The 17465-nt window shown below is 44.3% G+C and overlaps 3 protein-coding genes across 4 annotated transcripts; 2 read left to right on the top strand and 1 right to left on the bottom strand.

Annotated features, from left to right (window-relative positions):
- The first annotated feature begins 2916 nt into the window (after positions 1 to 2916).
- LOC121845443 (tripartite motif-containing protein 16-like protein) lies at positions 2917 to 9534 on the top strand. Of its 2 annotated transcripts, XM_042316852.1 has the most exons (7): positions 2917 to 3439; positions 3863 to 4280; positions 5860 to 5955; positions 6245 to 6478; positions 7982 to 8153; positions 8464 to 8553; positions 8814 to 9534. In XM_042316852.1, exons 1-7 carry the CDS (start codon positions 3162 to 3164, stop codon positions 9437 to 9439), a joined length of 1914 nt encoding a protein of 637 aa, XP_042172786.1. In that variant the 5' UTR covers positions 2917 to 3161; the 3' UTR covers positions 9440 to 9534. The 2 variants fall into 2 exon arrangements, with proteins under 2 accessions (XP_042172786.1, XP_042172787.1); XM_042316853.1 differs by lacking the exon at positions 7982 to 8153 and having other exon boundaries at positions 5860 to 5923.
- A 477-nt stretch (positions 9535 to 10011) lies between these two features.
- Positions 10012 to 12498, bottom strand: LOC121845442 (protein amnionless-like). The gene is given in 3 exon segments (XM_042316849.1): positions 10012 to 10523; positions 10559 to 11915; positions 11918 to 12498. Coding segments are annotated over 2 exon segments (1434 nt in total). The 5' UTR covers positions 12168 to 12498; the 3' UTR covers positions 10012 to 10523; positions 10559 to 10731.
- Positions 12499 to 13015: 517 nt separating this feature from the next.
- zgc:112148 (Golgi apparatus membrane protein TVP23 homolog B) lies at positions 13016 to 17430 on the top strand. Its single transcript, XM_024408118.2, has 8 exons — positions 13016 to 13220; positions 13405 to 13525; positions 13930 to 14015; positions 14188 to 14332; positions 14572 to 14661; positions 16369 to 16494; positions 16688 to 16816; positions 17030 to 17430. Exons 2-8 carry the CDS (start codon positions 13517 to 13519, stop codon positions 17051 to 17053), a joined length of 609 nt encoding a protein of 202 aa, XP_024263886.1. The 5' UTR covers positions 13016 to 13220; positions 13405 to 13516; the 3' UTR covers positions 17054 to 17430.
- Positions 17431 to 17465: the final 35 nt, after the last annotated feature.

Genomic DNA, 17465 nt, shown 5'->3' with positions numbered 1-17465 from the left:
TTGTGTATGTGAAGCTGCAACAGACAGGACTCTGACTGAGGCAGGCCGCTCCAGGATCTAGGATCAGCTTCCCCTACTACAATCATAGCCTTAACCAGTAGTGGGGGAGCAACTTCACCCTGCACCCGACCTGGCAGTAATTCTCCTTAACTTCCTCACCCTGCACCCGACCTGGCAGTAATTCTCCTTAACTTCCTCACCCTGCACCCGACCCTGGGAGTAATTCTCCTTAACTTCCTCACCCTGCACCCGACCGACCTGGGAGTAATTCTCCTTAACTTCCTCACCCTGCACCCGACCGACCTGGCAGTAATTCTCCTTAACTTCCTCACCCTGCACCCGACCGACCTGGGAGTAATTCTCCTTAACTTCCTCACCCTGCACCCGACCTGGCAGTAATTCTCCTTACCCTCACCCTGCACCGACCTGGGAGTAATTCTCCTTAGCTTCCTCACCCTGCACCCGACCTGGCAGTAATTCTCCTCACCCTCACCCTGCACCCGACCTGGCAGTAATTCTCCTTAACTTCCTCACCCTGCACCCGACCTGGCAGTAATTCTCCTTAACTTCCTCACCCTGCACCCGACCTGGCAGTAATTCTCCTTAACTTCCTCACCCTGCACCCGACCTGGCAGTAATTCTCCTTAACTTCCTCACCCTGCACCCGACCTGGCAGTAATTCTCCTTAACTTCCTCACCCTGCACCCGACCCTGGCAGTAATTCTCCTTAACTTCCTCACCCTGCACCCTGGGAGTAATTCGACCCGGCAGTAATTCTCCTTAACTTCCTCACCCTGCACCCGACCGACCTGGCAGTAATTCTCCTTAACTTCCTCACCCTGCACCCGACCGACCTGGCAGTAATTCTCCTTAACTTCCTCACCCTGCACCCGACCTGGCAGTAATTCCCTTAACTTCCTCACCCTGCACCCGACCGACCTGGGAGTAATTCTCCTTAACTTCCTCACCCTGCACCCGACCGACCTGGGAGTAATTCTCCTTAACTTCCTCACCCTGCACCCGACCTGGCAGTAATTCTCCTTAACTTCCTCACCCTGCACCCGACCGACCTGGGAGTAATTCTCCTTCGTCAACCTGCATCCCGATTCTCTGTCCTTTCCCCCGAAGTGTGTAATTGTGCACTCCTCATGCATGTACATGCATTTTCACAAAATGAATGATGCCAACCTTCAGTTTTAAATCCATGAAGGGAAATAAACTAGAGCACACTTCCAGAAAAATGAAAATTGGGATGTAGGAAGAGGGATAGGGGAAACAATGGGATCAGAGGTTATGGGTCATTTAAGTAAACTGAGGCCAGAGATCGTTCCCACTGATTAATATGTGCACAGTAGGTAAGGACTGTTTTGTCAATCAAGGATATTATTGAGTCATTTTCCAGGTATGCATTAAATTACAACTAACTGGATCACAACATGAGCTTGGATTTTTGGTCATAACCGGTCATTGTACCTGACTTCACAGACATTCCCATCCAATGTTCTGTCATTCTTTTTCTATGCCAGACTTACTCTCATTGTTTACAACGGCTCTATATCCAGACAATCTAATTCCTGTTTACATTTCCTGTTTATATTGAATCTAGCCTAGTCTGGATCTAAACTGAATTGTTCCATTTCAACAAAAGTGAAACAGAGCAAATTAGTCAGGCTGAAACGAGCCCCTCCCCGAGCTGTATTTGTATATGAAAGACAAATGTGTGTTTGTTAGATTTCCAAAATGTCAAAATAATTCTGTTACCAGCTCAGTCTCTCACTACATTATTGTAAGATAAGTTGTAGTATGGTTATAAATAGTTGCAGGAAGGGTGCGGTGGGAACATAATGTTGTCTAGAAACATCCTAAACAGAAGGAAACACTAGGTAAGGCCTGGTCACTGTGGTTCCTTGACTTCCTTAACTTTGCATTACATTAGTGATATAGTTTCTCCAGACATTGGATGACTCTTCTGTGATCATGTCAACCATAACGGCATCTGAAAACCCTTTTATCTCAATGTATGTCCGTTTGTTAGTTATTCTCCTTCATCTACTGTGAACATATGATAACGTTAGAGTAGGACCAGTCATTCCAAACACATTGTGATGACTCCTGAAAAGCTCACTTTTCAGTGATGCGGGTTTCTCCAGGACGTTGACATTCCAGTTTTCACAGATTATATTGCAGAAGACAGTCATCCCAGCTGACCCAGATCATCTTTGTTGATACAACAGTATTTTTTCTACGAAATGCTATTAGACAACAACTTTGGAATTGCCACGTCTGGGATGTCCTATGAGGGGAGTGTGGCTGTACAGTAATGATTTCATGATTCATAATAATTATTATTATTTTGGGGCATATATTGTATTTGTCCTGTTATTTGTCCTGTTAAAACAGAGATCTCCACATTCCTTGCCCTCAATACCCACTTCCCCCTTCTCTCCACTCAAACCAACTCCGCCTTCCCTGAACCCAACCGAATGAGGGAGGAGAGAGTGAGAAAAGGAGAGAAAGAGAGACAAGGGAGGAGTGTAACAAGAGGAGGCTCCTGCTGCTGCCGCTGACTCACACGGATACAGTTATTAAGGCGCGGTCCTCAGTTCTGTTCTTGTCTTCTCACTACATTATCTGGAGTTAGGGAGCTGGACAGAGAGTTAGAGAGGAGACTTTCAGAGAGACAGTCTTAGGGTGTGAGAGTTAGGGAGCTGGACAGAGAGTTAGAGAGGAGACTTTCAGAGAGACAGTCTTAGGGTGTGAGAGTTAGGGAGCTGGACAGAGAGTTAGAGAGGAGACTTTCAGAGAGACAGTCTTAGGGTGTGAGAGTTAGGGAGCTGGACAGAGAGTTAGAGAGGAAAGAAAGACAGAGAGCGAGAAAGTGTTTTTGAGAGAGATAGAGAAAGTGTTTTTGAGAGAGATAGAAAGCGACTTACTGAGCGAGAGAATAGGAATTATAAGAGTAGTGAGGCCTGTATAGGATGTCATGATAAACTAAGATGTGAAGAAAGATCTGCACCGTCTGCCTGTTCAGGCCCAGAGACCCAGACAGAGGCCCAGCAGTCACACCCTGCAGCCTGAAGTAGAGAGGAGAGAGTGAGGGAGATACTGTGTCTTGGCACACCAGCAACACACAGGACATCCACTAACCAGAGAAAGAGAACATGGAGACCCTCATCATCAAGAATGAAGAGAATACAGAAGAGACTCATCCCACAACTGGAAGCAAAGATGTCACCACATCCATGATAAACATGTGGGACCTGAACCTAAACCAGGAACAAGAGGACCCAACAACAACGCACGATAAACCAGGGGAGAACACCCAGCCTCAGAACCAGGAACAAGAGGACCCAACAACAACGCACGATAAACCAGGGCAGAACACCCAGCCTCAGAACCAGGAACAAGAGGACACAACAACAACGCACGATAAACCAGGGCAGAACACCCAGCCTCAGAACCAGGAACAAGAGGACACAACAACAACGCACGATAAACCAGGGAGAACACCCAGCCTCAGAACCAGGAACAAGAGGACCCAACAACAACGCACGATAAACCAGGGGAGAACACCCAGCCTCAGAACCAGGAACAAGAGGACCCAACAACAACGCACGATAAACCAGGGCAGAACACCCAGCCTCAGAACCAGGAACAAGAGGACACAACAACAACGCACGATAAACCGGGAGAACACCCAGCCTCAGAACCAGGAACAAGAGGACCCAACAACAACGCACGATAAGCCAGGGAGAACACCCAGCCTCAGAACCAGGAACAAGAGGACCCAACAACAACGCACGATAAACCAGGGAGAACACCCAGCCCAGAACCAGGAACAAGAGGACAGACGATAAACCAGGGAGAACACCCAGCCTCAGAACCAGGAACAAGAGGACCCAACAACAACGCACGTTAAACCAGGGCAGAACACCCAGCCCCAGACAATCTCTAGCGGGTTTACTGTCACCCCAGAAGATGTGCTGTGTGACTCCTGCATCGAGATCCCGTGCCGGGCCCAGAAGTCCTGCCTCACCTGCCTGGTGTCGTACTGCGAGGCCCACCTCAGACCCCACCTGGAGAACCAGAGGTTCCAGAATCACCGACTGGTGGAGCCCTTACAGGACATCGAGTGTCACACCTGTGAGGAGCACCGGCTACCGCTTGAACTATACTGCCTGACGGACGGCTGCGGTGTGTGTGTGTGCTGCGAGTGTGAGGGACAGGGGCATCTGGGGCACAGTACTGTACCTGTAGAGGAGGCTCGAAGACAGATCCAGGTATTGGTAACATTTATATTTTACCAGTGGAGGCTGGTAGAGGGGGAACTAGGGAGGACTGGATTCTTTGTAATGGCTGAGCCTGTCCTCCCCTTTCTCTCTCCACCAGCCTCCACTGATACATACAGACACACCACACACTTCCATTTCACAGACAGTGAGTGATAACTGTATGAGTGCTCCCTTTTCTCTGGCATGGACATGTTGTTTTGGGTTGTTCCACGAAAACACTGCCTTTTGCATCCCTTTGATATTTTAAGTAGACATTGTGCACCAATATTACATTTTAAAAGATTGTTATATTAAATGAAGTGTCCTTTAATATAGAACACATGGAGAATTCAATAAATCTTTAATATGAATATAATCTTGATTACCCAGAAGGGGAATTCTCGCAAAAACGATTTGTTAAAGTGCCAAAATTAACAATTTTGACATGTCACTCCTTGCACCCGCTGTGACTTCTGGGAAGATTTGAACACACTTAACCCCAACATTCAGCATCATTGTAAAGCCCTGGTTATGTTGATGACAAAGTCTTGTCTGGAGATGATTATTTATTTCATGTGATTAGTGATTAATTTATGTCGGCCCCTCATTTTAAGGTCAACCCTGTTACGTGAACTGAACTCTCGATTTAATATGGTGAAACTATTCAAGAGGAAATGGTCTCCCCGGTTACGTTCAACTCTGTTGCCTTATTTGGCACTCAGCAGTAGAAACAATAATAAAGTATTTCCCCCCCCCTGGTTCAGTACAAAGCTGAAGGATGGGCCCGGAGAAATAAAACCACTCTCAGATTCAAAGGACTGACCATCAATGATATGAAAATTATAGTTTTAAACATGTTTCGAGGCTAATTAGTGTGTTTACATTTACTTTGTTTACAAACATTGCAGTAAAACAAGCTTATATTTTGGGTTCTGATGGGGTACGACAGTTGAACTAAGCTAATAAAACATTTATAAGTTATATTCTTCAAGAATCAATGGGTACATATAATTAATTTATAAGTAAAAAAATGGCTTCAGCAACTGCCGATTGCCCCTTTCATAGGTACTTCCCGTTGTCTTTTTTTTAACCTCTTGAGATGGGAAAACTAGTTTTGTTTTAAGTTATTTCTGACAGAATGTTAAAATTTGGTAAAACCAAACTTTTTCTTTTTATACCAAGTTACATTTCTCAAAAGGCACCGGTTGTTGTTGTTTTGAAGTCCAAAACTCCTCTTTTAAGTGTCAGTATTGTCTAGTGATCCAGGACACGATGTAGGGAGCATAGGATAAGGAGTCACATAATTTGTTTATCACAAGACTTCAGTACGTTTCTCTGTGATAAGAAACCTTCTGTGTGACATGTGATACGTACAGCCTGCCCATTGTTCTCCTCCAATAGGTGGCCCTCTCTCAAAGCTAGTGTAGTAAATAAAGCAAATGCATTTCCCATGGGCTATGCTGGTAACCTGGCACTGGTCCCATCTGTGTGTGTGTGTGTGTGTGTGTGTGTGTGTGTGTGTGTGTGTGTGTGTGTGTGTGTGTGTGTGTGTGTGTGTGTGTGTGTGTGTGTGTGTGATCGTCTATAGACAGAGCTGCAGAAGAAACAAGGGGACATTATGAAGACCGTCTCAGTGGCAGAGAATTCCATTGGCAAGCTACAGAGCAACACTGCATCCATAGAGGTTTTTCACTACACCCGCGTTACTTTGACCATTTCCTCTGATCTTAATGAACCTTAAACACACAGCTGATACAACTAAGCACCTCCTCCTCTCCTTTAAAAAAAAAGTATGTCACACATTCTCTCCATACATTCTTTCCCCACGTTCGCATATTGTTCATTTATCACTTAAAACATTGTCTCTGATCTTATTGAACCTCGAAACATACAGCTGATACACATTTACTAAGTACTTCTCCATTCCTCCTCTTTCTCTTTATCACATATTCTGTCCATCTTTCTCTCCCCAGAGCTCGGTGGCAGGGGTACGTGCTGTGATGGAGCAGCAGTTCTATCTGCTGCAAGGGGCCGTAGAAGAGGCCCGGAGGAGGGCCACGGAGGTTCTGGAGGGGGAGCAGAGGCAGGCGCTCAGCCAGGCCGAGGGCATCCAGGCCCACCTGGAGCAGAAGAGCCAAGAGCTGAAGAAGACCCTGGCCAGAGTGGAGAGACTCTTCAGGAACAAGAGGGACGTAGACTTCCTGCAGGTGAGAGACTGGGGCTCCGGGGTGAAACCTATCCTATGTACAGACCTTGGATCTCCTCCAACCTTAACCATTAGTGGGAAAAATGCTAAACTGACCCAAGATCAGCGTTTAGGCCCGGGGCAACTTTAGAGTGCACCAGAGAGGTTTGGGTTTAATTCCATTTCAGTTCAGTAAATTCAGGAATTAAACTCAAATTTGTAGGAAAGCATTGATGAAAATGAACTGACTGAATTTAAATTGAATTGACCCCAATCCCTGGTGAGTGTCACACATGAAATGAAATGAAACAGAACGCATGCAGCTAGTGTTGTTGCTGAAAAGCACAATATCAACCTGCTGCCTTCAAGTCTCCTGTGTCATGATACTGTGAGAGGTATTTTATGAATTTTTTTACATTCTATTGGTTGATGCTGCGTTGAATATTTATTGACAAGACATTTCAGCTTAAAATGTTGAATTAATTTGTAAAAAGTTTGAAAAACATAATTCCACTTTGATATTATGAGGTATTGTTTGTAGGCCAGTGACAAAAAGAATGGAATTTAAATTCAGGCTGTAACACAATGTGGAAAAAGTCAAGGGGTACTTTCTGAAGGCACATGTATTTTATAGGTTGATGGTGTATACTGCATCACACTGCAGTGTTTGGAGATGTATTTATTTTACTAGGCAAGTCAGTTAAGAACAAATTCTTATTTTCAGTGGGCTAACTGCCTGTTCAGGGGCAGAACAACAGATAAGTACCTTGTCAGCTCAGGGATTTGAACTTGCAACCTTTTGGTTACTAGACCAACGCTCTAACCACTAGGCTACCCTGCCGCCCCTGACTGCTCAGGATAGGACTCATTCTGAGCCCTATCCTGAGAGGACTAATATCTTAGCCTTTGCCTCAGCTTTCCCCTATGATCTGTTAAATATTGTCTCGGTCAGTAATTTTGACTCGTCTCGGTCAGCGGTTTTGTAATGTTGACAGTGTCCACAGTGTGAGGGAAGTGACAGGTGGGAGGAGCTATAGGACAGGATCACTGTCATGACTGGAATGGAAGTTAGTGGTTTCCATATGTTTCATGTGTTTGATACTTTCCATTGATTTCATTCCAGCCATTAGAATTAGCCCGTCCTCCTATAGCTCCTCCCACCAGCCTCCGCTGCTTACCATAGACACTTCATTTAGATTTTGAAAGGATTTGATAGGTATTAACAGTATAGCCAAGAACCTACCAAGTCTATTCAAGGGAAAGCAATACTACCATATTGCCTTAACCTATCTGAAATGTCTCGGGGGTAGAGGTTTGGGGTTATTTCTGGTCGGAGTCCTATTGTGCATCCCAAATGGCACCCTAGTTCCCATATAGTGCACTACTTTATAGTACACTACTTTCATGCTGTGATGGAGCAGCAGTAGTGCACTATAAAGGGCATAGGGTGTCATTTGGGAAGCAGATATAGCTGTCTTAGTAGTGTGACAGTAGTGTGAGTGGCTCCTCCTGCTGGTGAATGTAGGAATACTCTGAGTGGAAGACGGGGGCTGTGGATGTCTGTCTGCCTGGGCTCTACGTCGGCCTCACAGATCGCCTGGCCTCCTTCAGCTGCCTGCTCACTGAGTCCACCCAGGAACTGTGTGACCAGCTCAAGGCTACCTACAGGGACAAACTGAAGGACATCTGCAGGACTGGTGATGAGTGTACACATTTTAACCAGGGCTGTGTTCATTAGGCACCAAACACAACAAAACTATAGAAGCCTGGAAAAACTGCTCATGTTCCTTTGTTTGTTTTTGTTGTTGACATATGCTGTTTCATGACATAATGAAAACGACCCAAGTTGTTAGTGTAAAAGAGAATATTCTCCCAATGACTTAGCTAAATAAAAGTTAAATAACTAGTTGGATAAGTAACCATAGTCTTCCCAATGCATTGTATTATAGAGAGTTCTCTATGTAGTACCTGGAGGATAACTTATCTTTCTCCTACACTGACCTACAGAGAAACTGGGCATTACAACCATGGTCCATCCCAAGATGTCAAAGTCTTTTTCACTGCCTGAGCCTGAGATGCGAGACGACTTCCTCACGTGTAAGATGTCTTTTTTTATTGCATTAGCAACCATTTCTAATTTGATTTGCATAGCTAGTGCTCTTCACAATGAGCTAACCCTTTTGAGAAATAGCCTGACTTGGTGTAACCTTTCACATGTGTTATAGCGACTGAGGTAGCCTTTGAATAAGTATGTGTGTGTTTGTATTGTCCCTGCATGTGTCCTGTGCTGGCGACAAATCCATTTTCCCCTCTGACGATTAATAAAGTTTATTCAATTAAATGTGTCTACTTGACAGATGCCAGCAGTCTGACCTTTGACCCAGACACTGTCCACAAGTTCCTGAGACTAACCGAAGACGACAGGAAGGTGACCAACACCACGCCCTGGCAGCACAGCTACCCAGACACGCCCGAACGCTTCGAGTACTGGCGCCAGGTGATGACCTCAGAGAGCCTCTACCTGGGCCGACACTACTTTGAGGCAGAGCTGAGTGGGGAGGGCATGCACGTGGGACTCACCTACAAGAGCATCGACCGGAAAGGCGTGGAGAGAGGCAGCTGCATCACAGGAAATGACTTCTCGTGGAGCCTCGGAAGGGAGGGGCGGAGCTTTTCCACTTGGCATGCTGATATGGAGGCGGTCGTGGAAGCCACAAGTGTGTTCACGAGAATCGGCGTCTACATCGACTTTGACTCAGGCTCATTAGCTTTCTATGGTGTGACTGACATCGCTATGACACTCCTCTACAGGTACAAGGCTGAGTTCATGGAGCCCTTGTATCCTACTGTCTGGCTCTCAAAGAAGGACAGTGTGGTTTTATTGGTTGGTCCTAAGGACCCCCCACTAATGAAGAGCTCAACTCTGCCTGCCACCCCCATCACTCCCATGGAAACATCAGCTCCTGTCAGTCCAGAATCATAATACTTTGACTGCAGAAGTGTAGTTAGGTTAGAGAGGCGGACCAGTACACATTTCTGTTTCTCACAAATACAATAAAGTATCTATTCTATTCATAAGCAGTTGCCTTAAGTGACTGATACTGTACTTATTTTACAGGACACAGCATCAAGTATCACAAGACAACAGACAGGGACTTTACAGGGGGTATCTGCACTCATCCAGGACCTATATACTAGGCGGTGTCAGAGGAAGGCCCAAAAAATTCTCCAGATTCCAGTCACCCAACTCATAGACTGTTCTCTCTACTACCGCACAGCAAGCGGTACCGGAGCGCCAAGTCTAGGTCCAAAAGGCTCCTTAACAGCTTCTACCCCCAAGCTATAAGACTGCTCAAATAGCCACCCAGACGTTTTTACACTGCTGCTACTCGCTGTTTATTATCTATGTACAAAATTACCTCGACTAACCTGTACCCCTGCACATTGACTTGGTACCGGTACCCCTATATACAGCCCTGTTATTGTTATGTAATTTTATTGTGTTACTTTTGATTTAACTTTTTACTTAAGTTTATTTTAGTAAATATTTTCTTAACTCTATTACTTGAACTGCATTGTTGGTTAAGGGCTTGTAAGTAAGCATTTCACAGTAAGGTCTGGACCTGTTGTATTCAGCGCATGTGACAAATATAATTTGATTTGATATAGAACAAAACATGACACTGAGGGATTGAGTAATAACTTTTAACTGCCCTTTTTATTGGAACAGGTTAGCAAGTGACTGACTTGCTAACTACTGTGGTTGGTCTTTCATATGCAAAAACATACTATGTTTATTTGACATTGTGCTGAGTACTAACTACCAAGATGAGTTCAAGGGCTGTCTTTCATTGTTGTGTCAATGGTCAATCCAATGTAAATCATATTAACAATGTGACAAAGCTTTTGCCAAATCTTTTTAGAATTGATTTACAAATATGAATTGCTTGACTTTTTAAAATACCTAATACTTCAGATGAAATTAAGCATGAGACATATTATTTTTACATTTTAGATACATATATAGCCTGGTTCCTCTCTAGGTTTCTTCCTAGGTTTTGGCCTTTCTAGGGAGTTTTTCCTAGCCACCGTGCTTCTACACCTGCATTGCTTGCTGTTTGGGGTTTTAGGCTGGGTTTCTGTACAGCACTTTGAGATATCAGCTGATGTACGAAGGGCTATATAAATACATTTGATTTGATACATTACAACACGTAAGAAATGATTCTCATAAGAATGTGCACAAAATATTTACAGATACCATGACACACAGTCTCAGGCAGAGAAATCGATTGAGGTCTCGTTCTCATCATACGCAGGATTAACAAAATGCACACCTGACGGCGTCAGGGAGATAGAGTTGGCGGCTTCAGTCCCATAGATACCTGGTACTTCGGGCATCATGGTGGGCTTGTCGAAGATGGGGTTTTCAAAGCCGTGGTCCGTGAACTCCCCTATCTCCTCCTGGCTTCTCCTTAAGCTGCTCAGAGAAGGGATGGAGATGGTGGGCATGGTTGGCATTTTTATGACGCCTCTGCGGAAGAGGACAGCCAGGAGGGGGAGACCAATGACTACTATCAGGATGCCGAACACGGCTCCCACCACAACTCCTGCGTTGTCCCCTGCCCCGTCACCACTGGTGGCCCCAGAAGAGGCCTGGAACTCAGCCCCGGTTATGCCCAGGTTTGAGCCTTGGGCTTGGACGTCCTTCAATATGTCCCGAGCCAGGGCCTCTGCCACCGCACCAGACTCCCCATCCAGGAGCACGATCTGGATCTCAGCTGCAGCCGCACGTGGGATCACCCCGAGGAAATACTGAGATTTGAGCACCTTGGACATGCCTAGCTGAATGGACTGGTACGAGGGCAGACCAAGGAAGAGGTGTTGCAGTCGATTCCGATAAGACTCAAGGATGAAGCCTGAGGAATACTGGATGGTGACGATGGCGCTGCACACGTCACAGCAGTGTCCTATGGGGTACAGTGGCTTCTTACAGCTCATAGGAGCGCATGTCACAGTGCCGCAGATCCTGTTGTGATTCGCAGAGTTCCCACAGTCACAGCCAGAGGCATCACTGCAGCCAGAAGCCCCGACGCTGGGGGATGAGGTTCCGTGGAACTGCAGCCGGCCAGAGTGTGACCCCAGATAATGGGTGAACTCCGAGCTGCTGCTGAACTTCTTCCCCAGAACGGACACACTCTGGACAGGGACGCTGGGCTGGTTGGAGGTAGTGTCCACGCGGAACGAGGAGCCAGCGCGGAACAACACATTGTCATACTGGCAGGGTACGCTCTCCTCGTGTACCGAGAACAGGAAGCGACCTTTCTCCAGGTCGTCTAAAGACTCTGCCGCCTGCCACAGCGCCGGGTCGAACCACTGCAGAGACTCTGCATCTTTGAACTGGGCAGTGACGCCGGCCCCGCAACCGGGGTCCCCTCCATTACTGACCGTGAAGCCGCCCCCGAGGGAAGGATGAACTCTCCGTCCACCGGTAGCTGGATCTCCTGGACAGAGTGGACCGTCTCCACATACACAGACACTTTCCTCTGAGCCGAGAACTGCACTATGTCATTACCGCAGGGCACGGACCCTTTGTCCCAGTTGGTCTTGTTTTCATAGTTAGTGTCGGGTATCCACTGCTTGTACAGGGCGTCAGCTGCCCCGAACAGACAGAGACCGAGGAGAAGAAACACGGCTGGTGTTTTTGGCATCCTGAATGCTTCTGACAGAAGTGGATGAAGTACGGGGTGACCTTTGTCTCTGGCAGTGTGACTGTCACATGAGGGAGTGAGTGCACAGGTTCCCAGATTATGAAGTTGATGATCTCTGGTTGACTCATCTTTACCGGCTGGTCACCAGCTTGGTCAAAGATTAACTGCTGCTGCAGCCGCAGCAATAACACCCCAAAATAACAGTGTAGATGTCTCTATGAAAGAAAAGTGATTTGATTTAGGCCTACACCTTTTCATAGCCTTTATGCCTAAAAACTGTCTGGTGAAAACTGTATAGTGTTAAAAAAATGTGCATCTACAGTAAAAGTAAAAGCCGCTATAGTGATGTTTCTTGTGACCAGCGGTGGAATTGAAATTTTAAAAAAAAGTCATTGCGAACTCATCAATGTTAAATCTAAACATTCTATGTAAAAAATAAAAATAAAAGATTTGTCAAACTGTTCCCATCCATATACTTCCTTGATTGCGACCAGTCATTTAAGGCAGAGTTTCCCAAACTCGGTCCTGGGGCCCCTCCTGTGTGCACATTTTGTTTTTTGCACTAGCACTACACAGCTGATTTAAAATAACTAACTCATCATCAAACGTTGATTAATTTAATCAGCATTGTAGTGCTAGGGCAAAAACCAAAATGTGCACACAGGACCGAGTTTGGGAAACCCTGGGCTGCGTTCAGTATGTTTTAACGTTCTCGAACGTTCAATTGAACAGAAACATTTCTGTACTGAACGCCAGTTGAAAAACAGGGAGGGGTTGTGTGTTGGGAAACACTGTCCGCATGTCCACTGCCCTTTAAAAACGTCACTCATTGCTTCAAGCCACACCCACCAAATGGAAGCAAACCTTCATATTTCCAGTCATTGGCGCAAACATACCTCAAAGTCTGTTCAATGACGTTTTGGAGAAACGTGTTGTTCAGAACTAATCGTTCTGCAACAATTGAACGCACATCTGATATAGGGTCGTGTGGGCGATATACATATTGGTGATGGATTCTTTTCTTGGGGGTGAGACGCTTTGCAGATGATCAAGGTGGGTATGAAATGAAACCATTACAAATTAAAGACCTGAAAATGATCAGTCTAATCACAAGCAGTAAGTTATGTTCGAGGTAAAGATATCGCCATGAATATGTTTTTATTAATTAATTAATTAATTCATACAATTAGTGATATCACATTTCACATCACATTAGATTTTCAAATCTCTGGTTCAGATCTTTACAAAGTTGCAACCAGGCAACTTATTCTGCACCTATGAGTGGGGTCCTTCATACAAGCATGTTTATTGTTTACCTACACGTCATCCGGAAGTGAGTGTCAAAGAAGATGAGACTGGTGAGATCTCTTACTATTTTCAAACAAATAAGTTGTTTTATATCTTTAACTATTGATGACACTATGCCTGGTAACGCTTTACTGTTCAAGTTGCTCTCATGGCGTTTTTCTTAGCGAACTTTGTGTTGCCCTACTTCAGTGAGCCTTACTAGCTAACTGCTAACTAGCTTGCTCACTTAACTTGTTATTTTAGCTAGCTACGTTTATATGCAATTATTTGAATAGATTAACCTTTGTAATGTTTTAAACCGAACTATTTAGCTAGAATGCACAAATGACCCCAGAGCCATCTAATTAGTGTGTCACTCACTGTCATGTCATTTAGCTGTACAGTAGTAGCTATCTAAGTAACGTTAGCCACCTCAAAGTGAGCCTTGTTTGACAGCTCATTTATTTCTTGAAAGGATTCACAGGAGGCAGATGCTCCACTCTTTGGTGACGATGATGATGATGCCCCCACTGCCACCAGACAGAAGAAATCAGAAATCAAGTGCGTTTTGGAAGTTGATTCACTAATTGATGAGGAGTAACAGAACAAACAGATATTTTCATTTCCACCCAGATCAGCTATTCTGATCACCAGAATAAGAGATATTGTTTGTGAACTATTCCTCTCTCTCTCTCTCGCGTGTGTGTGTGATCAAAACCTGCTCTTGTTTTAGGCATCCCCTGGCCACGTTCTTCCATCTCTTCTTCCGCACCAGTGCCATCTTAGTCTACCTACTGTGTGAAATCCTGAGCAGTAGTTTCATCGTCTGTATGGTCACCATCATCCTCCTCCTTTCATGTGACTTCTGGACAGTCAAGGTGGGTGGGTTGTCACAGTTTGATGCGGTACAACTTTATTTTGTCATACCCTTTTCACACTATCGTGTTGGTCTGGATATTTTATTTTCACAATGCCCTTTCCCACATGTTTCCAGCGATTGTTGGATGTGCAACCAGGCCAGGCTAGCACAGCTTGACAGAGTAGTGTGAAAAGGGTCAAAGTTGCCTTTGTTTTATAGGTCCAGTTGGTCAGTGATCCCATTGTGTTTCTTTCTCAGAATGTGTCTGGCAGGTTGATGGTGGGCCTCAGGTGGTGGAACCAGGTGGATGAGGATGGACAGAGCCACTGGGTGTTTGAGTCCAGACCAGTACGGTTGCAGTATAGTCCATGACTGTATTTGTATTTATTACGGCTCCCCATTAGCTGCTGCCAATGCAGCTGCTACTCTGCCTGGGGTCCAAACACATTAAGGCACTTACATATAAAACAAAAGATAAAACAGTACATCATGTAACCACAACATATCTACAATACAAAATGTATAATACCATATTACAATATACGTATGTGCTAGTAGTTGTATGTGTGTGTCTGTACATTTGTGTGTCTCTTCACAGTTCCATAAGGTGTATTTTTATCTATTTAAAAAAAAAAAGTCTGATTCTACTGCTTGCATAAGTTACCTGATGTGGAATAGAGTTCCATGTAGTCATGGCTTTATGTAGTACTGTGCGCCTCCCATATTCTGTTCTGGACTTGGGGATTGTGAAGAGACCTCTGGTGGCATGTCTTGTGGGGTATCCATAGGTGTCTGAGCTGTGTGCTAGTAGTTTAAACAGAAAGATCGGTACATTCAGCTTGTCAACACTTCTTACAACAACAAGTAGTGATGAAGTCAATCTCTCACGCACTTTGAGCCATGAGAGATTTACATGCATATCATTAATGTTAGCTCCCCGTGTACATCCAAGGGCCAGGCATGTTGCCCTGATCTGAGCCAATTGTAATTTTCCAAAGTCCCTCGTTGTGGCACCTGACTACACTATTGAACAGTAGTCCAGGTGTGACAAAACTAAGGCCTGTATGAGCTGCCTTGTTGATAGTGTTAAGAAGTCAGAACAGCACTTTATTATGGACAGACTTCTCCCCATCTTAGCTACTGTTGTATCACTATGTTTTGACCATGACAGTTTACAATCCAGGGTTACTGCAAGCAGTTTAGTCACCTCAATTTCCACATTATTCATTACAAGGTTTAGTTGAGGTTTAGGGATTGATTTGTCCCAAATACAATGCTTTTAGTTTTAGAACTATTTAGGACTAAGTTATTCCTTGCCACCTGTTCTGAAACTAGCTGCAGCTCTTTGTTATGTGTTGCAGTCATTTCAGTTGCCGTAGTAGCTGACGTGTTGAGTCATCCTCATACATAGACACACTGGCTTTACTCAAAGACAGCGGCATGTCATTAGTAAAGATTGAAAAAAGTAAGGGGCCTAAACAGCTGCCCTGGGGAATTCCTGATTCTACTTGGATTATGTTGGAGAGGCTTCCATTAAAGAACACCCTCTGTGTTCTGTTAGACAAGTAACTCTTTATCCACAATGTAGCAGGGGGTGTAAAGCCATAACACATATGTTTTTCCAGCAGCCGACTATGATCAATAATGTCAAAAGCCGCACTGAAGTCTAACAAAACAGCCCCCACAATATTTTTATCAATTTCTCTCAGACAATTTGTTTACTGTAAAATAGCATTGTATCTGGTCAAGAAGGTTACTAAGGGTTGGTAACAGGCTGAGTGGAGTTGTAGTTGTGCCTGTCTATTAGTTTAGTTTTCATTTATTTATTCGCACCCACAAAATACAAGTGAAAGACAAACAGTGCCGATAAACAACCAGGTGCGTTTGGAAATCCAAGAGGGCTTATATGAAAATTGCACCCCCCACAAAAAAAACAGTATATAGAAAATCAGACTGTTCAATCAATTAAACAAAGCACAGAGTCTACGACTGAAAGAATTGCAACAACTAAGACTTCTGTAGACACGTGCTTAATTTTCCCAACTCTCTCTGTAGGCAACCAGTAGAAAAGTTCCAACCAACTCTGAATCACAGATCTTCTGGCTGGGTCTGGTTGTGTGTCCAGTCCTCTGGGTCATCTTTGTGTTCAGTACTCTCTTCTCCTTCAAGTTTAAGTGGCTGGTGGGTTCAGTACCTTTCCTTTCTCCATTTGAATTTAGACATCTCTAATTTCCCACCCGATAATTAATATGTCAAACCTAGTATGAAGCTAGCTATATGATTTAACATAAACAGATACATGCATTGTTTTGGGTTCTCAAAGAAACATAAATAATCACAACGCATTGCATTTTTATGTCATGTCCCCTTGCAGGCAGTGGTGATCATGGGTGTGGCATTGCAGTGGGCCAACCTGTATGGATATGTGCGATGCAAAGTAGGCGGGAAGACCAACTTGAGGAGCATGGCAACCAACTACCTTGGCAGCCAGTTCTTCAAACAGGTATATAGTTCTTATTTAAAAACAGACCATATTAGACATTTCAGCTCATAGGTAGCAATTTGGAGGATAATAAACACCAACTCATTTTTAATTTCGACTACAATTATATTTCCCATTTGAGATCGGGTTCAGTTGCAACATGGACTACTTTTGTCTGTGATAATATATGATATTTCTGCCATCTAAACATTCATGTTTGTTTTCTTTATATAGGCAATGGCCAAACAGGGACCCTAGAGGTGGATGTGCAGAGAGAAGAAACATTAGCATTTCTGCTAATGTAATATTTTATGTTATCAAGAGGATCTTGCCTTGCTTTAACTGAGGCATAGGCTACTGTTATTTTTCTTAATTCCTGTTGAACAGGTGGAAGGCATCTCTCTATTCTGAGGGCACGGGGTTGTTTCCCACCGAGTCCTACAAACGATGTAGTATAAAACTAAGAGACTACTAGTTTTCTTTGTATGTTTGTTTCATTTGTTTTCCTGCTAACTATTCAAAATACAACCTTGTTAATGATTGATAACTGCTGATTGTAATATAAGACATTTGTAAATATTATATTTACATAAAATGTCTGGGTGAATGAATAAAAACAAAAGTGTGTGAGTCAAGTGAGTTGTAATAATATCATGCAATGTCCACACTA

Source organism: Oncorhynchus tshawytscha, unplaced genomic scaffold (genome assembly GCF_018296145.1).
Source record: "Oncorhynchus tshawytscha isolate Ot180627B unplaced genomic scaffold, Otsh_v2.0 Un_contig_3505_pilon_pilon, whole genome shotgun sequence".
Classification (NCBI taxonomy): Eukaryota; Metazoa; Chordata; class Actinopteri; order Salmoniformes; family Salmonidae; genus Oncorhynchus; species Oncorhynchus tshawytscha.
The sequence above is the reverse complement of the archived record's forward strand: the minus strand, read 5'-3'. Positions and strand labels throughout refer to the sequence as shown.